This window comes from Dermacentor silvarum, chromosome 1 (assembly GCF_013339745.2).
Source record: "Dermacentor silvarum isolate Dsil-2018 chromosome 1, BIME_Dsil_1.4, whole genome shotgun sequence".
NCBI lineage: Eukaryota > Metazoa > Arthropoda > Arachnida > Ixodida > Ixodidae > Dermacentor > Dermacentor silvarum.
Window position 1 is genome coordinate 351571715 of NC_051154.1, and position 26711 is coordinate 351598425.

Consider the following 26711-nt stretch of genomic DNA (forward strand, 5'->3'; position numbering starts at 1 on the left):
CAATCGCCGGCCCTATGAAGTCAGCCCTGGCGAAACAAAATCCACCCCGAGAACCCTCTTGATTACTTAGCGTATGGTACACCACCTAGAAGCTAAAAAAAGAGAACTAAAATAAAATTAAAACACCACTGGCTGTCTGCGTCGCAAGGTCACATTTATTGCTGGAAATTAAATGTGCAAGTGTTCTATACAAACCAATTATTTTTAATGAAACTAGCAACATTCTTCAATAACTATATTGTCTCCAAAGTACAAACAAAAATGATGACGTGATCTTCTGCCAAACCACCGCTCGTTGATTGGTGCCCCTCGCATGGCCCCGTTCCACTCTTTCTCCGTGTGAAGTAATGCTGACGTAACAGCCAAAGCGAACGGGTTCCAAAGCGTACCGTTACAGAATAGGCCCCAGGTTGTCTGCGCGACGCGAATTGTGTAGTACCATAGAGAAAGAAATTCAACAAGAGGGAACACTCGGCGATAAAAACTGGCAACAAGAAACACGTCACGCTTGTACTGATGCCGTATACAGGGTGTTTCATTTTACTGCACCAAATTAAAAAAAAATGACTGTGGTAGATATCACAATTATAATCCTTGATTTAAACTAATCGATCAGGCAGTCATTACTTCCACGAGAAATCAAAACGCCTAATTGAATAATTAACATAATTACGCGAATTACCTTTGGCATTAATTATTTTACGGCAAATCTTTCAATCTATGAATTATAGCCGCTGAGTTCGCAAGACATATCCACTTGGAACGAATTCTTAGGGCTGAACCAGTTTCGAGATTGTAATTTTCACTGTCCGACGAAATGCATGGGCGTTCCAGTTAACATTGTGCTTTAATGCATAAAACGGCGTTTTCCTCAAAAAGTTAACTGGAACGCCCATGTATTTCATCGGACACTTTTGAAAATTCATATATCTAAACTGGTTCAGTCCTGCGAATTCGTTCCAAGTGGATACGCCTTGCGAACTCAGCGGCTATAATTCGTAGATTGAAAGATGTGCGGTAAAATTTAATTAAAAAGTAATTATAATAATTGTGTTAATTATTCAATTAGGCGTTTTGATTTCTCACGGGATGGCCGCTTCATCGAGTAGGTTAGATGAAGGATTATAATTGTGCTATCTGCCACCGTCAATTTTTTAAAATTTGGTGCAGCTAAAATGAAACACCCTGTATATCCCCGACATTATCGCAACTGGCCTGTACGAGCTCGTCTCATCCTTATTACCTCTGCCTTGTAGACGAGGTTCTTGTTGCTTTCACGTCATACAACCGGAATTTTCTTTGTTCTAATCACTTGCTTTATGGCATTAGTCAGCAGTGCTTTGCTCTTTGGACCGAGGTTTTTGATTAGCTGTATTGGGATTTGATTGGGTCCTGCGGCTGTGTTATTAGGGACATGTTCGTGTGCTTATTTCTATTAAAAAGTTTCTACGCTAAATTTTTATCTCTCAGGCTTCTCTGTTGTTGCTGGTTCTGTTTGAGTCTGAACTACGCTTTCTTTCGTGCTGAAGTTATCCCTAATAACGTCTCTGATAAACCGCAGCGCATCGTCTCCTTCGAAGATGTTAGCGTTACATCCGCTTATAGTCGTTTGCGAATTTTTTTTTTACTTGGACCGCCGAGTGCTCTTACATTGGTCCAGAATCGTTTTGGTGCGCCTTTGTCTCTTTTGCGAATGTTATGCGCCCAACGTTCACTCGTGCATTTAATTTTCTCTTGCACGAACTCACTCGCCAGGTGCTCCGGAGCACCTCTACTTCGTGTAATTACTTCTTTTTGGTTTCTCGATGATTCCTTACGTTCTATATAGCGTGCTTTATTTCCTTGTTCCACCACTGATGTGGTTTGCCCTTTCGAATCGAATTTTTTTTTTTTTTTTTTTTTTTTTTTTTTTGTGCCGTGTCTGTCTTACCTCCTGCTGCATAACGTCTACCAGTTCCTTATATTCCCGGACTGTTGTAGGAAATGCCTCTATTTTCTTCTCTATGTCTTTTTGCGATCTCTGCTATTTGCTTTTCATTCATTTTTAGAAATTCTGTTGCTATTGGTTCGTGTTTCGCGGTATAGTATCTGTCCCAAATTTTAAGGTTAAACATTTATGATCGCAACCCAGGCAATTTTTTCCATGTTCATCTGTCATCATTCGGTCTAGTCGTTCGGAGACTAAGGAGTAGTCGACACATGACTGCCTCTTTCCGCATTGCCACGCTACCTGTCCATTACACGCAATCTCCTTGTTATAACTACTACGCGGTAGAGATCCACCACTAGAGAACCATTGTAATCAGTATATCAGTCTAAATCCTCCATGTGCGCATTCATATCTCCTACTAATGCCACCTCGTCCGATTTCTTGAACTCATTAATATCGCTTCTAATGAAATTATTCGAATACTTGATGGCCCCCGTTGTCCCGCGCCATCTGTCGCGGAACGCGCGCAATATTAGCGAGTCTTCTCTATTGCTTGGAGGCCAGTTCATGCACGTGATATTCTTCCACCGTGGCACTCACGATTGCCCTTAGTTTGTAGGCGATTACAAAGTGATGCACGTAATGACGCTGTAACACTGATAAACGAACGCATGAGCAGCTATTGCAGAATAAATGTACCAAACACAAGTAAATCAGCAGACAGTTTATTAACAAAATAGTAAGGGTGTGCGATTACTCGGAAATTTTGCATAACGAATCGAATAACAACAAAAAAAAAACCGACCAAGAATTTTTGTGTGTGTGAAAAAAAAAGTTTTCTTGGCTGGTGTTCTCTTTATTTTTCGTCATGCCTCTTTCCGACAGGGCGGAATCCCGTCAAACCAGGGGCGTAGCCAGGGGGGGGGGGGGTCAAACCCCCCCCCCCCCGAATTTTTTTCCGCAACCCCCCCCCCCCCCCCGCCCCGCCCCACTTACCCACCCTTTGTTCACGTCGCTTCGCGCTGACATAATTCAAGGAACCGGTGCTACTATATCACAATTTCATTCCTGGGCGCTTCCGTTTGGGTTGGTAATTTACAGCGAATCATTTCTGCATATGGAAAAAAAAGCTGTCACGGTGTTTGTCAAGGCTTTGACGCTCTCTGAGGTTTTGGGCGAGAATGTGGCGGCCGCATTCTGAAGCAACAAATGCGGCAGCCGCATTTTAGATGAAGGCGAAAATGCTCGAGGCCCGTTTACTTGAATTTAGGTGCAGGTTAAAGACCCCAGGTGGTCGAAATTTCCTATACATTTCCGCCGCTTCCCTTCAGGTGCCGGTTAGGCCGCGCTCGCGCTGGATCTTATGCTACGTTCACACTTGGTCTCGGAGCTGTCAGAAGCGGCAAAATCTTGCAAAAATCCACCCGCTATAGGCGGCAAAACAGGCAGAAAAACAAGCGGCGAGTCAAATCGGTCTCGGACCGATTTTTTCGCTATGGCGAAGCGGAAACGTGGCGGAAAGTCGTTCTGCTCGACCGGAAGCTACGCTAGCATGTAAACAACCGGTCGTAAAATTGAACATGGCACCAAAAGTGTAGGCTGAAATGCTGATCGACGCGATCAAGAACCACCCCTTGCTCTACGACAAGTGTGGTACTAAAACGTACTGTCAGCAACACTCGCGATAGTATGTCGCGCGACCGGAGGTGCGGCAACGAAGCCTTGGCGTGACCCAACTTCTCACGCTTTTGCAAAGCCAGGCGAACCCACCCCCACCGTTTCCAAGGTGTCCGCGTCTTCCGTTTATTCATTGTCCATTTCTAGAAAACAAGTAGGTAGAAGTATAAAAGCCATTTCTTCTTCCACTTCCATGGCAGACAATAGTTGGGCAGATTCCTCGTTGGCGCTCCATAATTCGTGCACGTGCACGGTATGTTGCAGAAGTCGCGGGGTGCTTTTCTCGTCGCGACGATAGATTGGGAGCGTAGGTCTCACGTAGGACGCGCAGGCTTCGACGAGCCCCAACACAAGGGCCAGCCCGGGTTTTAGCTTTGGTGTTCCCGTTGCCGCTTTGGTGTCCTGGAGGCGCCGACAATACGAAATGATGAAATGTTATAACAACTTGTAAATAAAAGCTAATAAAGAAATATAATCACGCCTAGGCACCAACCTGTGACTCAGCGCTACCGCGCCCGTGTGAGGAGAATCACGGAACGCCAACGAGGAATTTACCGAAGGTCACAAATGACACGCGAAGTTGCACAAAATGATCACTTTTGATGACGGGTGGGTCAATGAATGAACATACCGCTCGAAATAATGCGATAATGAGCGCCACCACGCCGACAAACGTACGCTGACTAGATGGATGTGGACGAAAGCGGGATGTGGACGAAAGCGGCAGCGGCGGTATAGCAAAACAAATGTGAACAACTTGGACATGCGCGGAAAAGATTTTCCGGCCGCTTTGGCCTTTCCGCCCGCTTGCCGCTTCCCAAGTGTGAACGTAGCCAGTCTGCGCGCGAAACGTCTCTTGTATGCGATTGCGCCCCTACGGAAGGCTGGTTGTTACTGTTGTGTTGTTGAATCCCAAACCAGTAATTGCGCAAGGCTGGTAGTTGCTGTTGTGTTGTGGAATCCCAAACCAGCAATGTACACACGAAGGGGTTGATGCCAGCAGTGAAATTCCACCGACTCGCAACAGAATGCACGAAATAGACAGCCGACAAGCATGGATTACTGCTGTGCGCAGTAAAGCGTAAGTAAACTCTTGTTACAGGCGCTGACAGTTCTCGTCGGAGTTCACGCGTCCTGAGAAATTGATTATGTGCACTATGCACTGAACAAGACCGGAGTTCATTCCTGCATCACTAGTACACCAATCAGTCGAGATCCTGTGAGGTACAAGGCCGCTTCCTGTTTGCACCGGCGTAAGTGAAGCAGAAATGAGTTGCACGCACTACTTAAAATGCGTACACATGCCATATCTATGCTGTGCGGTGAAATATTCTGTACAATTCTGAATCTGTTGACGTAAAGGCAAATGACAGCTGCACACTCGCACACAGCGGAAGACACAGTGGCCCATGCACTTGCCGCAGGAAATGCAACCCTCTCGTATGAGGGAGCAGGGCGACGAAAGCTTCGAAAAAAAAAAAAAAAAAGCCTTCCCCGTTTTTGCGCGTACTTAAGTTTTCTAGCGCAAAGACGCAGCGAACAAGTTATTGCTATGGGAGTATGTATAGCCTGGTCACGCATGCATTTTCACGTGTAGAGCCGACCTTGACTTGTGAAACGCACTTCGCCCCGACGAGGACGACGCCACCTACGCTTAACGAAGATTAACAATTAATGATGACTTCTCCGATCGGGCGGGTCGTCTCAATGATGCGTTTTCGAAGACTGGTCCATTCAGTGGCGCGATGACAGACCGTTGCTCCAAACGCCCACAGTACCTGTCGTGCTTACTGTAGTTTACTGAGCTTGCTTTACTTTTTACTGAATTTCTTCACAAGCACATGCGAGGGGGGAGGGGGTCCCATGTCTTTGATATACATGTATAGAGTCTGCTTAAACTACCGATATTTATTATCGATCACGCGACGTAGAGGAAAGCAGATGCTTGCCCCCCCCCCCCCCCCCCCCGGTCGGGCCGGTGAACCCCCCCCCCCCCCCCCGAAAAAAATTTCTGGCTACGCCCCTGCGTCAAACCCTACATTTCAACTAATCGAATAGCGTACGTCCTATTCGATTCTGTCTTCGAATCGAACAGTCACTATTCGTAAATGCGATTATTTTTTACAATACTTCTAGAATATTTCAAAACGTCGATTGCACCCAGATGAACACAACATAGGAGCAAAAGTAAGGCAAATTTTCACCCCCGCGGGCATAGCATAGGACTTGCGTAGTGGAGCAGGCTACGTCGCTTAGGTAGCCATACGTTACAAACTATATATATAGACAGCGATTATTCGCACTCTCTGAAAAGTCCTGCGAATGCGAAGAAACTACGTGTTTGCCTATCATGCTCTATTTGTGCTTTAAATGAGCAACGCTTCATGACGTACTATGCAATTACAGAAACTTGCTAACTTTAAGAATACTGGGACGTGAACGTCACTTTTGCGTCAAACTTGCGGCGTACACCACAAGTTTGTCACGTCTATCCATTTCATATGCGGCGTGATACCTCGCTGAGTGCATGAGCTACTCCCCTCGATAGTCAGGCACGCCTAATTATCGCTCACACGCTATCATCGGCGTTATGCGTCTAACCATTATCAGGATAAACGAGTAAGGAGTTTTGCGACATCTGCCCTCTGTCTATGGGTCTCTCGCGTGCAAACTTATGACTATGAGCTTTGTTTCCTCTTTGTTAAGTACTTCACATGGAGTCGTCCTAGGTGAATGACCGCGACATTGTTTCTAGGGACATTGGAAAAGTTTAACATGCCCGGATAAGAATGAACGTTCTCGGCATACTGCTGCATCGGAGATCTAGACGGCAGTAGCACAGCATGGAAGTGACATCTCGTGACGCTTACTTCAACCACAACACTTACGAAGGTAGGCTTTTGTATTGCTCGAGTGAGCTCGTCGACGGATAAAACCAAGAAGGACCCAGTATACGTTAGCGACGGTGTCGCTGCCACAGCGTTTACGCCAACAGGCAGAATATGGTCGACCAGTGCAATAAGCTCGAATTGAAGTCGGTGCCACCATATAAGTGTCCACTACGAACTGCTACATATGTCGACATCGCCACTGATCCGGTGTTCTGTAAAGCGTGAGGAAGGTGATATAAGATTACGCGTTCAATAAGACTTACAACTTTGAACAAGGCCAACGAAGTTCCTACCAGGCTTGAGGAGCTTGAGCAGCCATCTTTCAAACGCGCCGCACATCGTGCATGCGACTCATAATTAAGACGCATTGAAGGCGTAGCATATGACACGACGTGTGACGCGTTCTAAAGACGGCTGCTCCGGTTGTTCCAACTTCAAAGTTTGTCGGACCCAGCTGTTGGCACACAAGGTACGACGCACAAGGATCACAACGAAGAATCCCACCATGTGTATTGTGCTGAACTACAACCATGCATACATATAGAGATTACGTCTACTGATTTTGAGTGAGCACCGAAGTGGGAAATCCATGTGCCTAACAAACAAAGCTATAAATCGCTGTTCAGACTACATGGGAAACCTTGTTTGGCGCCTAAGCATTCATGGATGCCTTGGCGGGCGTCTGGTTGGGGGCAGCTTGTCGCAGGACGGATCGGATGGTTTCTATTCCCGAGTGCTTCGCTCTTAACTGTGGATCGCGCGTATGCAAAACCCATGTGGGCCGGCGTTTCAGCGCAGGGCGTCCTAACTAATATCCCCGGTTCAGCGGCTTGGCGAGTCCTATGAAGGTCGCCGTGCAGCACAGTATGCAAGGTCCGTTTCGAATCAAGTGGCCGTCTCCTCCTCCCTCCGCCGAGCGCCATAACCACGTGATCAGCTGCTCGCGGCCATTTCCCTTGCTCCGATAGTGAATGTGCAGGCACTTGAGCTGCGTCAGTCCGGCGGTCAGCTGTTCCACGTGCGCCGTCGCGATGTCGTCCAGTACTGGAACTTCAGATAACAGGCACAAGAACTGCAGCCATGTGACGCGGGTCACGTTAGCCTGAAAGGAAAAGTTTCGGGACAGTTGCTTTGGGGGTGAGCCGAACGCGAGGGCACCGCTTTATTGACTAGCATAATGGATAACTATAAAACGAAAAGTGAACCTACATTACTGCTGCGCATGATAGCAAAGCAAGCAAGCAAGGTAAAAAAAATTGGAGGAGGCTTAAGCTTCGTCTTTAAGAATGGAACGCGATATCATTCAAAGATTGACTGTTTGTCAGGCTTCCCGGCAACTGCAGTTTACTTTTTTCTGCACCTTCGCCGCGGCGCGCCGCGATGATGAAGATTTAATGGCATCCCCTTTGAACCGGGGTGGTCACAAATAGTCGCCCAGCCTGCTTGATTTAATCAGGTATACTATACATGTTCTTTATCTAGCATTTTTGTATACATCTCCATTAATCTTTTTTCTTTTTTTTTTCCAAAGTCTACCTTGTACCGCGACCTATGATATTAAGAGATCAGGTCGTGACAATACTGCCAGCTGCTGTTTGGCAGCCAAAGCGGGGGTGGTACATACAAAAGAAAAAGGGACACTGTACAAGCAAAGAAAATGTCGAAATAAAAATCGAACACAGCAAGCTCATACACAGTGCAACACGGATAATACTTGTACGCTACTGCGCAGAACAATATCTCCGAAACTAAAGACGCGAGTTGAAAAAAATTCGGTACGAAAGGAACTGCGCGCTTCTCTCACAAATGAGAAAGAGCTGATAAGAAATAGTCGACAGTACGCTTGTTCGTTACCTCTTGTGGAAGCCTGTTCCAGTCTCTTATCGTTCTAGGAAAAAATTAAAATTGATAAGCGATAGTCCTAGCCTGGGGTACAATAAGGGTAAGTTCGTGCTTTCCGCGGGTACTTCTACACGTGTTAAACTGTAAGTATTTGTCAAAATTCATTTAGTTTGACCGTTGACTATCGTGTAAAGCATCTTGAGACGGTGTAACTTACGGCGTTCCTCCAGTGTTGGAAGACCAGACCTTGAACGGAGATCAGATAGTGACACTTGTCTTCCGTAGGCATTAAAAATAAACATGAGTGCTCTTTTTTGTACTTTTTCCAGCTTATCTGTATCAGTCTTAGTGTGTGGGATCCAAACGACATCACCATATTCAAGTAGAGGAGGCACTAGTGAAGTATAACCAACTAGTTTTGTCTTGCTCGTACAGTGCTTCAGACGTTGCCGAAGTAACCATAGTCTTTTTGAGGCTGACGAAACTATGTTTTTAATGTGCGCACTCCATCTTAAATCGCGGGATATTTCAATCCCCAAATATTTAAACGTATCGACAGGCGTAATGCCAACGTCTTTAATTTTGTATGCATGCGATAGTGGACTATTTTGTTACGGTCATTTGGGAGCACTTAGGAATATTTAGGATCATTTTTCAGGTCTGGCACCAGTTGGAAATTGATGTTAGAAAATTGCTTAGGAGTAATTGGTCATCTTTAGTTTAAATGACATGATAAACGACGCAGTCATCCGCGAAAAATCGACATTCTACAGCAGTGTCAAACGAGAGATCATTCAGATATACAAGAAAAAGTAATGGTCCAAGGACGGACCCTTAGAGATAGGTCGTATCAATCTTCCCTGCTTTTTTTCCACCAATACTCTAATTGTCTCTTGCTTATCTCTACGGCTGATCGGTTGATGTTTCCTTCCACTTTAAACCGAAGCGCTTCTGAAAGTTGTACGTTACCTACGGTTCTCGCTGGGTTAATCCCTTCGCATTCCATTAGGATATGCTGAGTGGTCTCCGGATCTTTACTTCAGCCTACACATGCTTCATCTAGTTCCGAATATTTGCTTCTCTATGTTTTTGTCCTTAGGCAACCGGCTAGAGCCTCAAATAGCATTGCACTGCCCTTTGTGTTATGCTACAGATTTTCCCTTCTAATTTCTTTCTTCTCATTCTTGTAAATCTCCATGGTCCTTTTTTTTCCATTCTTTGCATCCGATTCACTGTCTCTATCTCACTTTCTTTCTGATGATTCCTGGTTGTCTATTTAGAGTTTTGATTACCCTGTACTAGGTTGCCAACATTCTTGACCTCTTCCTCCATTCTGTGTCCACGCTTTTCAGGTACAGATACTTGTGCACTTTAGCCGCTCAATTATTTTCATCCATGTTCCTGAGTCTTTCTTGAAAACTAATTTTGCTCTGTGCTTCTCCGACTTCAAAAGAGGCCCAACCCATGTCACCCTGCACTGCCTCATTTGTGGGTTTACCGTGGCCTCCTAAAGCCAACCGGCCTACAGATCTTTGGCGAGTAGGGGCACTCGCCTCCGCTGCCCAGGAGGCGAGCGCCATCTGGATGGTGTTTTTGCAAGGAACCCGACTGGGGCGCGCCGCTGTATGAATGACAGAAATGCTGGAAAAGGGTTTGTGTGTGAGTTTCCGCGTTAAGGCCGTTTCACATGATGCGATTTTCATCGCACCGGAAGTGCGATTTCCGTCGCATGCGACGAAAATAGCAGTCGCAGTGCCGAGTCTGCGATTTTCGGCTGCGACCAACCGGTTGGTCGCAGTTTTGGCTGCGTTCGTTGTCACGCTGCGTCAACGAACGCTTCGTATTCTTTGCTGTAGATCGTATGCTGTAGACACACCTATGCGAGTTCCCAATCCTACGAGGTGTTCGATCCCCACGAGACGACGTGGTCTTTTGGGGGCGTCACAATTTTAATTTGTTGAGTAGCATACAAAGATTGCGCGGACGGAGCAGTTTAAATAATTGCAACCTCTGCAAGGGCAAATGACAAGGCAGCAAAGTACCCGAAGTTTCAACGTTGCGCTGAACGCGCGACCGTTTACATGCATTCTTTTCCTGTCCGCTTTCCACACGCGTAAACTTCCCGATGCATCTTGAAAGGTTAGCTTGCCTCACTTGCTTATGTATTAAATTTGACATGCCAAGCGTGCCGGCTATCGTAATGAATTTCCTATGACAGCATATTTAATTCCGCGGCTTGAATAAGCAGAGTCAATTTGTTTTCGAATACTTCATTCTCCAGAAGCTGACGCTGAGCACGGGTAGCGCGAGGATCTCGTTGCGCTGACGCGACGACGTCGCTGCTGCAGAATTCCGAACACTGCATATGTGGTGAGGGTAGCTGTATGATAGGTCATCTTGCAATTTGTTGTAGCGCAGGCAGAGCGACACATCGAAGGCACGTGTGACAACACACAGCGCTTAACAACCAGATGTGAACAGCTGTTTGCGTACGTCATGCATAGAAACCGCCGTTGCGCACTCCAAAACAAATTTAAACTTCAAAACGTTTTTAAATTACAGAACACGTATTATTTGGTCCTAATAAAGAGAGGTAAATTATCTTATAACGCGCACGCCTTTTTCTTTACATCTAAAAGAATTATGCGGCGTGTATGAGAAAACCTGGCAGCAAGCAACCCTGGGCGTCGCGCAAGTCGCATAGTTGAAATCGCAATCATGTGAACTGAGCCCTCAAAAATCGCATTGCGACGCGTGCAACCGCACCGAATTTTTTTCGCTCCAGTCGAAGCATGTGAAACAGCCTTTAGACTTAGCTGCTGCGCGCGCCTGCCGACTTTGGTGGCCGCTGCTGCTTCCTCGGTCTCCTGTCGGGCAGGACGTCGACGGTGGCATGCGGCGGCCTTGATTTCTCAGCAATATCGCGCCGACATGATTCCGGTCTACTGCCAACATGCTAACTTAGAAACTGTACACAAAAAATAATAACCCGCACCGATTTTATCGCGAAACTCAACATACCTCGCAGCTAAACTTGGAAAACATTACCCGCAGCGCAAAACTCGAAGGACCGCTCAGCGGTGTTCATTTGGACATTAATGCTTTCGCATTCACGACTCGTAAGAAGTGCTCAGGTGTCCTTAGTTTTTAAATTATTTATTACGCCGCACATTGTGTTGAAAATGGCCAATTTGCAAAGTCACAAAGCCGTTTCAAGCCAGAAGGACGAAGTTTAGACAAATCCGTGCATCTAACCATCAATTCCATGCTGGCTGAACAGACCGCTTGCAGCTCTCGTAGACACTAGCGACACATTTCCCCCTAGTGATTATTGTATGAAACTCTACGGTTATCTCCGTTGCACTGTGGAAGATAGTGATCCTCCTCTAAGTTGGTTACAGGTGTTCAGTGGTATACACTCGCACAGTTTGCGCGATGTGGATTGGCAACTTATACGCTGGTGGACCTGCTGCCTTTATGGACACCTAAATATTACTCCGTGCATGCGTCGTAAATCACGTGCACTGGCAAGTTCCAAATATGCATAAAGTTTGCCATAATTTGAACAAAAAAAAATACTGTGCACGCAAAAGGCAAGTGTAAGAGTCGTGCCCGTATACTGCTCCAAGCCGCTGGTATTGCCGCTGGTTTACTCTCGCGCCAGAGAATTTCGCATGCGTATTTGAAATTTTGGCTTCAATAATGTCGCATGTTAGATCTCACAATGACTAACTGCAACGCACAGCCCCTGAAGGGACTCATAAGTTCAGCATATGCGTGCTAACTTCGGCCGGTTCGTGGATACTTGGGAAAATAAAGATCGCTTTTGAACAGGACGGCTGCAATGTCTCATCTCACTGACTTTCAATCGAAAAGAGTTTTACCGCGGTGCGGGCGATTTTTTTTTAGGACTGAGGAAATTGAAGGGTATTTACTGTTTGGTAACATGTTAGAAGTGTCGTGCGCAAAACTGACAAGGCTAAAACTGAATTTCGAGAGTGCGATAAAAGGGGCTACGTACGAAACCGAAAGGACAGGGACACGAAACACGGACTAGCACCATGCGTTCGTCCGTTTTTTTTTTATATTCTTTTTGGTTTCGTACATAGAAAAAGAAAACTAGAATTGACATCGGCGATTCCTGTCCAGCCTGAGATTATTCTAGATATAGCATTACCATGCCTGATGCGCATATTTGTTGGCCGTATGTTCCATGTTCTCGAAAGAGACGTTTAATACATGGTTAGCAAAATCTTTACTACATCCTTGTAAAGCTCTTGCGAGCGCAAGGTTTCAACTAAATTCAGCTGGCATGCACTGATATAGGCTTTGAGAAGCACGTTTTCTCACGGCTGATATCAGCAGCGTCGCCCAATCCTTGCTTCAAGATCGAACATATAGGCCAAACAGCATTAGTAGGCAGTTTTAGGTTTTGCGTGACCAAAATTAAGGGGACGCAAACTGTCGGGGGTACAAAAAAAAACGCATGCAGGGTTACGCAAAGACGCTTTAGTTTCGAAAACTATACCTAAAGATAGAATCCGGGAGCACGCAAACTCTCTAAATGTTGCGCATTGCAGTCACTCGTCTGTCCATGTACGATATGTATTCGTGACCGGTATGCCACCTTTGAAAAAAATATCGGGAACAGTGTTCGCGCCATATTTTCCAAGCATTTGCTATCTATAAACATGGCGACTCTTCTGGCAGCCAGGATTTCGAACCTTTGCGCAAAAAAATAGTTGGCATATCATCAGAGCGATTCGTAGATGTATCTGGTTCGTTTGTACTTGGTGATGTCTGTATACATGTACGTCTTTGCCACGGATATGCATTACGGTTACTAGTCAGCATTCGTATATGTCGTCTGCTTTTGCGGTTCTCAAGAACTAAAGAAGGAATGCTAAGATCTGCTGGACGGGTAAATTACATTTCTGGATTGTTAGAAACGTCAGTCTCACCATGAGCGGAGCCTTTGTAAACCCGAAAAGACGCAAATGTTAAATACAGTCTCGACGTTACCGCCTTTAGCCTTGAGAAATTTCCTGTCTCTCGTCTTATGCGAGTTGAAGGTAATTTCTGTCCAAGATGATCGACCCGTTTGATGACAGCTTGTGCAGATCTAGGGGGGGGGGGGGGGGAATTAAACTTTAGGATTTTACGTGCCAAAACCACGATATGATTATGAGGCACGCTTTAGAGGAGGACTCCGGATTAATTTTGACCACCTGGTTTTCTTTAATATGTACCTGAAATCAAGTAGATGATTTTGCATTACACGACCATCAAACTGCGGCCGGCATTGAACCCGCGACCTCGAGCGCAACGCCATAGCCACTGGGCTACCGCGACGAGTAGATCTTGGGGAATTTCCCGGAACAAGCGTTACCTGAGCCTAAACATGAGCCGGGTATTACAGTAGGTTGTTTTTTCGTGCCCGGAGAATTTCGCGTACTGCCTCGAAATTTGGGCTTCAAAATTGTTCGCACTTAACGCTTGCAGGCATTGTTTATCGTGTGCAGTTCTATAGTTGCGTCTTGGAGTAACGTCTGTCAATTCCGATTTCATAGAAAAAAAAAAAACTGATGACAATGAGCGCAAACTGTTAGCAAACTGCACATGACAGTTAATTAAGAAGTCTCTTTCTCTCTCTTTTTTTGCTACTAGATGAATTTTAATACATTCGTTGAAATTTTCCTATAGCCTACTCCAAAAATGCGTCATGACTAAATTATGTGAAAGGGATTATATTTCCTTTGATCAGGTTCGCGTGAATTAGAATACCGCAACGTCAGGGCGTCAGCATGTATACGCAAGGCCCGACGTGAAAACTACCTACCAGGAGACCGGTAGTACCGAAAGGCAGTTCTGTGTTCCGGATGAGGAGGGAAATGAGCTTAGCGTTCCTGGCCAGCAGTTCTCCGATGTCGACGAAGTGCGGGTGCGACGGATCGGGACAGTCGACGAGACGGAGTTCGTCCACCTATGAGTGAGGAACACATTGGAATCACTCTGCGCACTAGAAACACACGAGTGAACGAGTAAAGAACCGAACGACGGAAACGTCGACAAAGCGGACGAGCAACAAAGTACGCGGCAGCGAGTGTCATCGAGCGGCATAACAGCGCAGTGATACGCAGGTTGGTCGTGCACCGCCGGTAGCGTTTATTGAATTATTTGAAACGGCGCAAAAGGATATAGGAGTGATATAGCTCACGTAGTATTACGCATAGCTGTCGCAGCGTCGCGAATTGACGCTTTTAGACGAGGGTGCAACTTCTTATACACCGAACAGTTTTGTCACAAACGTCAGCGCTTTGCCGTTTACGTAACGCCGGAACACGGGAGGCGTATACGTGAGCCGAAGTGCTGGTGAAACCATCTGCTAACACAGGAATTCAACCAGAGCGCACACAGCTATTGATGCACGGAGTCACTACGTTATGCTTTGCTGCTGGAGAGAATGCGTCCGAAGCAGCATGATCATAGTGTAAAGGAGCTCTTTATTATTTATATTTTGCGCTACATTTAGGTTGCTCAAAAAAAAAAGAAAAGAAAACAAGAACGCTCGAAACGTCTTGTACTTTAACAACGCGTCACAAGGCATCTCTACCGGCGCGACTGCTGCCTAGGCATTCCGAAAACGGCAATTTCACTAAGTGGAACTCTCTACTGCCACAACACACAACCACATGCAAGTACGTACAGTCGAGTGCAAAATTTTAGAGACCACGGGAGCGGCGACTAATACCCCTGACACACGGGCAAAAGTAAAGTCCTTTGCAAGAAACCCCTTTTGTTACTCCGAAGGACCCTTTGCAGAAAGGAGTTGCGCCGATGACACACGGCAGCGCACTAACTTCTTTAGGTGGTTCCTCAACTGAACGCCGCAAAAAAAAAAAAAAAAAAGCGCTGCTTGTTAAAGCAGCAAGAGAGGAAACATTTACAAGAAGCTGCGCATGTACATTACATTTAGTGATTGTAGAACCTAAAAAAACATTTTTTCCCATTTTTATGGCTTATAATGCGCATATTTGGAATTTAACATGGCGGCGCTAGTGCCATGGTGCGGGCGTTTGAGAGTATAGCTAGAGTAAATCTTCACAGTTCAACAAATCGCATTACCGCTAAAATTTAAAACATTTTTCAAGGTAAAACAAACACTTACAGGGCACCTTAGTTATGTAACAGGTTTTCTTCTATTGATGAGTTGTGCACGCTGTATGCCAGAGTACACCTTTCCGCTTGAAAAGTAGATGCCCGATCTTCTTTCCCGCAAAGGAACTTCGCCCGGAGGTAGATACTCCTTTGTCGTGTGTCACTGCGCTTGAACGCCCTTCCAGGAGATGTCCCCTTACCTAAATGACTTCAGATTGCCCGTGTGTCAGGGGTATAAACTAAAGTCCCTATACGAAAAGTACCGCCATCCTTTGATCAACGCCGCTTCCCTGTCTCCTGTTTCTCCGATTGGACGATGATAGCGCGCGCTTTCACTTCTTTATATTTAGTTTTTTTTTTTTTTTTTCTCGCCTCAGAGCCACGTTGAAAGTCCTCTGCGCAGTCGCCGGCGGCGGCGGCGGCGGCGCGCGCCCGGCCTGAAAGCTTCAACGTGGACTTTCTAGGTGCGCCACCGTCGACTTGCTTTCGCAAGCAAAAAGTAAAAAAAAAAAAAAAACAAGCGCTTTAGGAGAGGAGACGGCGGAGGAAAGAGTAGATGGCGGTACTTTTCTTATATAGGGACTTTAGTATAAACTAAAGGTATAAACTGCATCGCTGCGCCTTCTGACGGCTGCACGCCTAAGGTCGAGAGCACGTACTGCGCACGCGTGTCCTTTTTATTGCGATAGTAATTATATGGACACTTCAACCGGATTTCTGCCGTCGGCGTCGCCGTCGTCGTCGCCGTCGCCGTCAGGTTCCCTATAGATAAAATCTTCACCGCGCGCCGTATGCCCGAGCGGAAGCGTGCGGGGACGCGCGCTATCACGGAGAGCGAACGCACTCATCTCCCACGCGCAAGCAAGGAAGCAGGAAGCCAGCGCCGGAGGTAGCGGGGGGCGCACTTCTACTCTGCCAACAACCGCGCTCGTCGCTCGTCCGCACCGTCTCTTATCTCCACACCGCTCTGACCTTTATGCGCCGTGCATTCGCCGCTCAGTTTCCGTTGAAGCGATAGACCGCACGTACCTTCGCCCGCTGCGGCGGATGCGCTTGCTGCCAGCGTTTTGACAGTCGTCTGCAGTCATTCAGTGTGATCTATTCATGTTTGCTTGTGCGCGCTGACACCACGCTTGTTAATTCAGTTAGTAATAGTCGGGTCACATTTTCCAACGCACGCTACACATGCAATGCTGCCCGGATCGGCAGTGCAGCGCTACAGGTGTGTCCCTTCGCACGCGCTGCCCACGGGAAGCGCTTCTCATCAACACCACCGTTTCACACGCGCCTTCTCGTGGTCATCGAGTCTCTCTTCATGTCGGTCTACTTACGGCGCAGCACACCTGCTTACTTAATCAGCTCATGTTTACTACAATTCACATTGCTACCAAAGCCGCTCACCTTACTTCGTATGACATTGCTGTGTTGCTATCGCATTCATTGCTTCGCCCTTAGGGCGAAACTGTGACATTTTTTTTATCTGCCAGACTGCTTGTTCGGTCGCTTCAACCGCGCGCGCACCGGAACGCGGGAGACAGCGCAAGGTGCCACTTCTGCAGTCGCCGTGGAATCGTAGAGCGCAAAAGACATCGCTGCTTGCTGACCTTATCACATAATTAAATTACAGAAAAAGTGACGCAAAGCATGTGCTCCGCGCCGCGGAGAGCAAGGCGCAGAGGGTGGCGCGCTCCCAGCGCTGCCAGTACAAATTAAGTGTTTTCGTCACGATATGACGATATCATCACTCGGGCGATTCCACGGCGACTGCAGAAGTGGCACCTTGCGATCTCGCCCGCGTTCCGGTGCGTGCACGGTTGAGGCGACAGAACGAGCAGGCTGTCAGGTAAAAAAGGACACGCGTGCACAGTACGCGCTCTCGGACTTGGGCGCTCAGCCGTAAGAAGGCGCAGTTATGCAGTTCAGTCGCTGCTCCCGTGGTCTCTAAAATTTTGCACTCGACTGTACATCGCCACATATGTGCAGAAGATTAGTCGTATTACGTGTCTTCATTGCAACTGCGGCATAAAAGCTGTTCACTGTCAACCATCTGTAGTGGCATGAAAGTCGCACAATTCCTCGAATTCTTTTCTACACTCGAAGAAAAAGTTGCGCTATTTAGAGCTAATCATGTATCAACAATAATTGTCTTTCTTGCGTGCATTAACAAAAATTAAATTGTCGGGTTTTACGTGCCAAAACCAGTTCTGATTATGAGGCACGCCGTAGTGGGGGACTCCGGAAATTTGGACCACCTGGGGTTCTTTAACGTGCACCTAAATCTAAGTACACGGGTGTTTTCGCATTTCGCCCCCATCGAAATGCGGCCGCCGTGGCCGGGATTCGATCCCGCGACCTCGTGCTCAGCAGCCCAACACCATAGCCACTGAGCAACCGCGGCGGGTATGTGCATTAAAACTACATTTTCCATACGTTTAGGTTACGAACGGCATGCGGGTATCGGCAAGACATGGCGTTTATGAAAGGAAAATAGCGAGGCCAACGTGATAAAGGAAACGCAAGCGAGGTAAACGACGATTAGTGTTTGGGATAACAAACCCCAAAGAGTGGGAAAAACCTGACTGCGCGCCTACCTAGCTTGGACCGAACAGCATCAGCACTTAGCTATGATTAGACATACGAGTGGAAACATGAAGGTTCTTCTACGGACTGAAAGGGTGTACGACAGCAAGATCAAGTGGGTGCTTTTGCTGAGAAATCAGTGCACGCTGACTAGCTTGCGCCAGCAAGGCGCAGGTATTACATGCCTTGGTGAAACCTCTGTGTTTGCAAAGGCGCGGTATTGTCGCGCAATCTAGCATGCGATCAGTTGATGACGGCTGTTGTCTTTAAGATTACCTTTGCGGCTTTTTTTTTTTTGTTCTTTTGTGTGATGGTGCAACAAAGAAGAGACAGAAGATGTAACGAACCAGTAAAAATACGGAGTATAACTCGCTACGGCGAGTATAAGGTTTTCTGCGATTACACACGTTGGAAGCACATATGACACGCAATATGGCCAAGAAGAGAGGCTTCACGAAGCAGTGCTAGCAGTAAGTATAACTTTCTATCGAAAGTAAAGATGAAGAAAACAAATCACCTCGCAGCACTCGAGGAAACGCAACGACTCCAGACGAGGCACGCCGCTGAGCGTCAGTCGGACGAGCCTACGGCGAGACCGCGGATAGCCGTCGTGCAGCGCGGCCATATCACCTGTGTTGAGCCGGAACTCGAGCTGGCATACCGTGCAGCCGGAGAAGCGTCCCCGCTTTTCCACGCGCACGTCCAGGTCCACGAGCTCTCGGCAGACGTCAGCCAGCCGACGCACTGCGTCCGGCTGACTGAACGCGCAAGGCGCCGTCGAGAGCGCCTGCAGGAATGCAAGTCCCGCGTCTTGGAGCAGTTGCGTGAAGTCGACATCGGGTCCGAAGTGGAACGAGCTCACGTTCAGTTCGACGAGGTATTTAAGGACGGGAAAGAACTCGCGGAGACCGCCGAGGTACACGCTTTCGGCTATTGGGTGGGGCTGGGCGGACAAAGGTTGCCTTGGGAGAAGGGCGAGAGTGAGACAGCGCACGCCTGTCCAGATGTGCCTTCGGGCGGCCGCGGCGATTCTTTGCGCCAGGACGTCGGCGTCGTGAGTGACGATCACGACAAGCTGCGAGGCGAGCTCACGGCAATCGGGGTCTAAGGCCAGGTCCCGCAGCCAAACGCAGTTGTAAACCCCGTCGCAGTAGCTGACGTTTGCGCAGACGAGCGAGAGTCTGCAAAAGAGAGTCATTGTGCATGGTTCGTACCGTAGCTTTGGCGGAATGCCGGATGAGAAAGTGAACGTGTGCAGCCAGGGATCCGGATTCAGGATGTTTTGCGCCTGTATTAGACAGAGCCGGAAGTTGCCGCCAACGACGTGCAAGTGAAGATCAGTCACATTGGGACAGAAGGCGAGCAGCCCCCGGAGGAGGCCGGCGTTGTCCTCGCCGCTCACTTCAGCATACACGCGGTGCAGACTGCGCGCCACGGTGAGCGGAAACTGCAATGAGCGCTCGTTCACTCTCATGATCTCTTTGTCGGTCTCGCTACGTGTGAACGACAACGAGAACTCTAGCTCCTCTAGATGCACAAGCCGTTCTTGTAGCAGCCACAGCAGGTTACTTGCCAGGATCGGGCAGGCGAGGCAGCGCAGGGACCGTAGGTTTGAGCACGATCCTATGTACGTGTAAAGGTGGTTTTGATCGGCGACTAAGCAGTTCGTGATGTCCAATTCGTGCACCGTCTCCGGACCGATGCCCCTCAGCAGCTCGTGAAGGTCCAGTGCTGTGCTGTTGGCCGGGAGACTCACAGACATGGCGGTGGTCACTCTTCAGAACAGGGCTGCGGCAGAGACTGGCGATGTAGTACATACACAGCGTGCTACTCAAATGGCAGGAGGGGGGGGGGGGCGGTGACTGGTATAATGTCACGTGGGTCGAACATATCTTGGAGAGCCAAGGTATATCGCGATTGAGGCATCCACGCGTGCGTCCAGATGCTAGAAATGACACGCATATTACGAGTGACGCTATCATTACTGCTCGAAGACGAGAGTAAACTTGAAATCCAAGTTCGAGGTAATCATGTGTGCAAAAGTTTCCAATTTCATATCACGTGTGCAAACGTTTACAAGGACAATGGTAACCTACAAAGCCCTCCACCGGCTGTCGCGGTGCGTCCGCGCCCCCACTGCAAATTTGATAAACAGTTACGGACTTCTCCATATTAGCTCACGCTTATTGGGGCTCTAAACAGTATCGGCTAAGACCAGCACTTTGTGGACATTACATCCCCAAGTGTACTATAGAACTGCTCTACCCCCGGAATCAGCCCATATTTATACAGCACTATGTAGTCTCTTGGCGCCGTTGCTAGGAGTGACATCACAGCGTCCCACAGGCGTGTAAGCCAATAGCGTGGCTCTGCGGTTGCCATGCGTTGTACCTACTGCATATTCTAAATATGCGAACCGGTTGCGTTACGGAGGCTGCGTGTCGGGGTCGCGCCCACCCCGTCTTTGACCGCTCTCTGGGCACAACAGTATCGCGGTCCCTGCGATACATCGTGCCCATTTTGTGACACTACAATTCAAAATGTGACAGTGGCACACCTATAGTGGACGTGCCAGGACTTAACCTAAGCCGCCTCCGCCACCTACGTTCAACAGGCCTTCGGCCTGGCCGCCCACCCAACCTTGAATGTTTGATTCATGGACCATATCATCGTTCACTTCTAGATTTTTTGCATGAATCAAGTCTGTTCGTGCATTTTTGACATGCTTTGTATTATGCGTAAGGGCAAGCTTTCGAAATTAAAAAAAGGTTCCTTTTAGCAGCTGAAGCTTAAGCTATCCTAGTTTTTTTTCTTTGCACAGTCTTTTTATCTTGCGTTTCATACGAATAATATTTCTATTTATCCACGGATTGCGTCGTTTTGTTCTTTTTTACCGTGTGGGTATAAAATGATCTACACAGTGCTGTACTGTTTCCATTAAACGCCTCCACAACTCTTCAACAGCTTCCGTTTCTGACGCACTTCGAAAATCATCAAGTGACATTTCTAAATAATCAAGACTATAGATGTGTCATCTGTATGGTAATAATCTTTAACATAAGTATACGTATATGATTTTGTTCTTACACAGGTGCTACTGACCACATTCACAGAGATCACTTTGTGATCAGATATGCCACATTCTACTGATGTATCACATTCATACACTTTGCTAGAGATACAAACCAAGTCCACCAATGACTGCGACGTACAAGTAACTCTTGTATGATCTTTTACATTTGTATCAGGTTATGAGAAAGCATGACTTGAAGTAACATGTGGGCACTAGCAGTCTCTACATGCCCGCTGGCAAATTTTTCCCAGTTGATACGAGGTAAGTTGAAGTCGCCAGTCATTATTAGTCTTGTATTTTCATTTACATGGGAACACAAAAACATGTTCAAGTCTTCGAAAAATTCAGCTGGACTATAAGGCGGTCTGTACACGGCTCCAATATGGTACCATAATTTATCTTACACCAGACTGTTTCAGGTAAGGTAAAATTTATTTTCATTGCGATTACTGCGTTTTTGATTACCAGTGCAACACCACCACCTCGGCTATCCCGATACCATCTGAAGATCTTGTAACCCATTGGAACAATGCAACTGCCTTCAACAGTATTGTTTAACAATGTCTCTGTTAACACCACAACATACGGGCTAAATGAAAGCAATAAATATTCAAGCTCCGTTACTTTGTTAACTATGTTCCTTGCGTTTAGTGCAATCAGTCTGAGCTATGATTGTGATTGTGCACCTCGCTTCCCAACCATTCTGACTGCCGCTTCACCTGATGATGAACTGCATAAGGCAGAACTGTCGGGATCATCATTGGGCTGTGCCTTATTTTGACTTCTTTTACATGGACAGCGCATGTTCCTTTCGTCATCCATTCATATAAGTCATCATTTACATTAAGCTTATCATATATCAGCTTCACTTTTGTTCCGTTTGTTCTTTTGGTTTCGCTACTTTTCCCACATCTTTCTGCGCGTGACTGTTTCGTTAGTGTAATCATGGCTAATTCGAATACAACTACCCCTCAGTTTCCTAGAGTTTTTTAATACACTTTCCTTTTCGCGATAATCAAAAAAGTTCATGATTACAGGTATCGTGCTGCTTGCTTTTTGTCAACCCAATCAGTGTATGCGATCAACCAACTTTACCTTGATACCCAGAGTATCGTGAAATGGGTTATCAAAAACGGCCTTCGCCAAGTTCGATACAGACTCGTCAGGCGCTTTAGGAAGGTCAAAAACCAGTAAATTATTGCGCCTGCTCTTGTTCTCGTACTCAGTCAAATTATCTGCCTGCTGACGAACAAGCGATTCCAGGCTACTGATACGCTTGCGCATTCCTTCGATCGCCTCTAGGTATCCTGCAAGTTTGTCGTTTTCAACGGTCATGTCTGAAATCTCCTGCCTCATAGCATCTAGTTTAGCATCTGATGTCGTCTGGTTTTCTAAGATTTGATCTAGCATCTGCGCAGTAGTTGGTCCGGGATTTTCTTCGACATCGCCTGACGTCAAAAGCATAAAGACCGCAGACCAACAATCTTCTTTCTGCGGTTTTACGTGCCAAAACCAGTTCTGATTATGAGGCACGCCGTAGTGGGGGACTCCGGAAATTTGGACCACCTGGGGTTCTTCAACGTGCACCTAAATCTAAGTATACGGGTGTTTTCGCATTTCGCCCCCATCGAAATGCGGCCGCCGTGGCCGGGATTCGATCCCGCGACCTCGTGCTCAGCAGCCCAATACCATAGCCACTGAGCAACCACGGCGGGTAACCAAGAACTTTCCTCGCCTTGGACCACGAAAAATAGCGTGAAAGCAGGAGCCCATGTGGAGCGATTCCGCACTCAGTGGCCCCCTGGCGGCTTGTTTTTCAAGGAGGAGGAAAGAAAGAGAGAAGGCAGGGATGTTAACTAGAACGGGTATACCAAAAGAGATCATCAATGAGTCAGGGTGGAATATAAAGTGGTGGAGCGCTTTGGGAACATGAGGCATCGATACGTCGGCGTAAGAGAGCACGCCTACGACAGAACTTGCTGTCACACGGCCTCAGAGTAAGCTACAAACCTGCTGCCTCCGCCAGTGGACCTGCAGCCAGATGCAGGCCAGCCACCTCTGCAGCGGTGGAGCTTGCTCCGAAATGAAGTCCCGAGCACCTAAGGGCCGGGATCACACAGGAGGCCGCAGCAGAGCCTATAGATGTATGCACGGAATGACACAGCCGTCCGTGTGACGTGGAGATGTCCATGCAGTTGGCTATGCAACGTGAACAGCACATCCGTGCCATTCAGGGCACGGTGCAGGCTATGCACACGCGGGAGCCTACGCTCAAGCCGTAGCAGAGGCAGCGACCAGAGTGGCAGAAATGTGAGCTCTCCTCGGCAGGCCGAGAATAATCCCGATCGTCTTCCAGTGCCGCAGCTTATAGTGCAGTCCAGGCGAGGTTGTCGAAGGGCCAGCAGAGGGTGTGCGTACAATAGCCTCGATCGAGTCGATAAAGGAAGCCACTGCGCCGTGCAGCGTTTACGTGCAACTGACGACCAACCGCCCTCTGGCACTTGTGTTTCTGTGGGGCGAACGCATTGGCCGCGGGTGCGCACGAAAGACGGTGGTATATCCGCAGGCCCACGTAGGTCACGGCCCGCTGCCAGGGAAGCCGCCGAGGACCATCTGGAGGGCTCGGTAACGTATAGCCAGGCTGGGGAGGACGAGGATGGCTTACGTCTTCTGACTGTCTGAACCTGCTGAACGAGCTGTTCATACCATGCTGACGCCGAGACGGAGAGGCCCACCATTTGGAAGTTAGGGACGATCTCCTCCATAGACCGTTTCAGGCAGTAACGAATGGCCGGAAAAGCTCCATAGAGCCCCGCTTCCACAAGGCTACATTTCAGCGTACTTGGAGATGTGGACGCTATGTCGGTGCAAGGGAAGGGAGGGATGCCAACGCCATGTTGAGGGGCCCAGGACAGATCCCTGTGGTACTCCAGAACGGACCGCCCGAAGGGAGCTCACACCTGTACGCAAACTTAACGCGCTATCAGGAAGGCCGTGACAAACTATCGGAGACAGCCTGTCGCCACAAGGCCACCGGAGAGTGGTAAAGGATTTTCTACAGCGTAATCTGTTACGAAACCTTCCAGCGAAAACCTGTGTGCCCTCCTTTCCCCTTCTCGTTTGCTAAGTGACCGCATCTGTCATTTAACATAGCAGCAGTAGTAGTAATTAGTATATTTCTCTTTAATGAAGGAAAGGACAGAAAGGAAGTTACTGCTTTCGATGGGGGTGAAATGCAAAAACACCCGTGTACCGTGCATTGGGTGCACGTTAAAGAACCCCAGGTGGTCAAAATTTCTCCTGAGCCCGTCAATATGGCGTGCCTCATAATCAAATCGTGGTTTTGGCACGTAAAACACCCAGAATTTAATTAAATTTAAACTCGAGGTACGGCTGACCGCACTGTCTAGCTGCATCTGCTGCCAGAAAGTCCCCACTTCTGCCAGTGTGGCGGCGTACTGCGACACTCGTGGCAGGCCCAGACAGGTTCCGAAGGCCTTCCTGTGTTACCTCGATAAAGGTGCCGACGAATTTCGCTTAATTATTGCGTCATTTCTTTCTTTCAGTGCGATGAAAAGCGTATACCACCCAGGGTGCCAAATCCTGCTACGGTTACGCGGTAAACACCGTGGATCATTTTTATTTAAAATCAGACTTCTTCGGTCTGCAGTTAAGATTGCCTTTATGTGACCCTAGGCTGCAATCAATGATACGTGAGTGCAGTAGCGATTCCACGGAGGAATGATCGAGAGAGCAGCCGACAAGTGCGGTCCTACTTATAAGAAATTCAGTTCAAGTTAGTCAATGTAATCGTCATGTGTATGTATGGCTGATGCTTTCAGAACAGTTGAATTATTATTTCTACGTCAAAAAGTACGCGTTTTTTATTTCAATAATACTTTCGTTTGCCTGCTGCCATTCATGAAAGTTAAACGTAGTAATGCACGGCAGTCAATTTGACACCTTTATAAAGAAATCGTAAACGTGCCTGTGGACATATACGAGGTGGTGACGAGGTGAGGCGTACAACAAAGGTTTCGTATACTGAAACACCATTTGAAGACGCCGTTTGAATTCCTCTGCAGGCTGTCGACAAAAGGGTCATGTATAACGATAATATCTGTGGCCTTCAACGTGACCCCACATTTGACCTTCAAGAACACCGCATTGGAAATTCAAACCACTTTGTCCTGTACAGAAAGACATTAGAAGAAGCCAACTTGTTTCGCTTGGGAAGCCAAATTATAGCGAAACTTGTATGACACTATAAAAAAATAATAATGATAGCGACAATGATAAACACTCCAATTAAAATACAGCCATAGCGTCAAGCATTTAACTAGGACTCCGTGTTTCCGGATAAATCCGAAAAAATTCGATATAAACACTCGCCGGTAAAATTTTTGACAATTCGAATTTATCCTATAAACTTCGATTTTAACGGCCAATATGACCCTGTTCCGTTCTATATCGAAAGGGCATGTTCTAAGAAGTCATTGATACATCGGCCGGTTTGGCCGATGTAAACTTTACCTCACGTCAGCAGTATCTCGTAGACCACACCGATCGCACATTTAATTAACAAAGGTATTGTCGCGCACGGAGCGAGATACGTATGACTGCTCAACGACTGTCGCAGACCTTCATCGATACTACGCTGCTGTCGCTGAAGAGTGGAGCCAGACAGTTGAGAGGAACCTTTTCAGTGCACTCCAGTACACCAGTGAATCGTTTTGGTATAGTGTTCAAACTGTGAATCGAAATGTGAAGCATGAGTTGCCCCGCGCGTTCGAAACCTATGCGCCGATTTTTAAATTAGTGTTTCTTGAAACTGATGACATGAGCCAACTCATAAGTGATTTTGCGAACTATCAGAGCTAATTAATCAGTAACACTGTTGAACCCCTGTCGCTTTGGAGACTTCACACTGTCCAGTGACCAGTGCTTTCTGGCTGCGCGCTGAGTCTTCTAGCGCAAATGTTGAAAGGGCATTTTCAAAGCTGAGAATCGTCAATCGAAAGGAGCATGCTTCCATCAGTGACAGCAACCTCGTAAAGTATGATTGCGTCTATTACAACAAGCATTAAGGTTGTAATATACGCACAAACGTAGGTGTCTTGTATTTAAGTATATTAAGTAAGTGCTTGCTTGTATATGTGTTTGTGCGTTCAAACCTTCCAGACAACAAAAATACGCTTCGTGTGTTCTGTTGTTTTCGTGTTCAGATATCATTTCATCTAAGATTTTGGAGTATTGAGAATAATGCAAAATCAAACTCCAAATTTTAGAGAATTGGGGATTTACGAGAAATAAACTCCGTTAGACTCCGAATTTCCGTCAGAAAATAATTTCCGAAGAACACCCTCCGAATTTCAAGAAAAATAAACTCCGAAAACACGGAGCCCTAGATATAATACATTCGTAACATATTCTAACGGCACTTAAGGCGACAGTACGGATAAGCACGTTAGTAAAGGTGGCCTTAGGAGCCATTTCACGGTTCTCTTAACTATAACACTCTACAACAAAATATTCTAATAACATTCATAGCGATAACTCA

The 26711-nt window shown here is 47.2% G+C and overlaps 1 protein-coding gene across 1 annotated transcript; it reads right to left on the minus strand.

Moving 5' to 3' along the window:
- Window positions 1-6068: 6068 nt before the first annotated feature.
- Window positions 6069-19883, minus strand: LOC125942356 (uncharacterized). Its single transcript, XM_049660514.1, has 3 exons — window positions 18596-19883; window positions 14180-14323; window positions 6069-7600 (listed from the first exon to the last, which is right to left on the minus strand). Exons 1-3 carry the CDS (start codon window positions 19838-19840, stop codon window positions 7307-7309), a joined length of 1683 nt encoding a protein of 560 aa, XP_049516471.1. The 5' UTR covers window positions 19841-19883; the 3' UTR covers window positions 6069-7306.
- Window positions 19884-26711: the final 6828 nt, after the last annotated feature.

Coding starts and splice junctions, on each gene's coding strand:
- LOC125942356 (XM_049660514.1), bottom strand. CDS start 19,840: ATGTCTGTGAGTCTCCCGGCCAACAGCACAGCACTGGACCTTCACGAG. Junction 14,324..18,595: donor GTTTCCTCGAGTGCTGCGAG/GTGATTTGTTTT, acceptor CCTCACTCATAG/GTGGACGAACTCCGTCTCGT. Junction 7,601..14,179: donor TCGGTACTACCGGTCTCCTG/GTAGGTAGTTTT, acceptor TTTTCCTTTCAG/GCTAACGTGACCCGCGTCAC.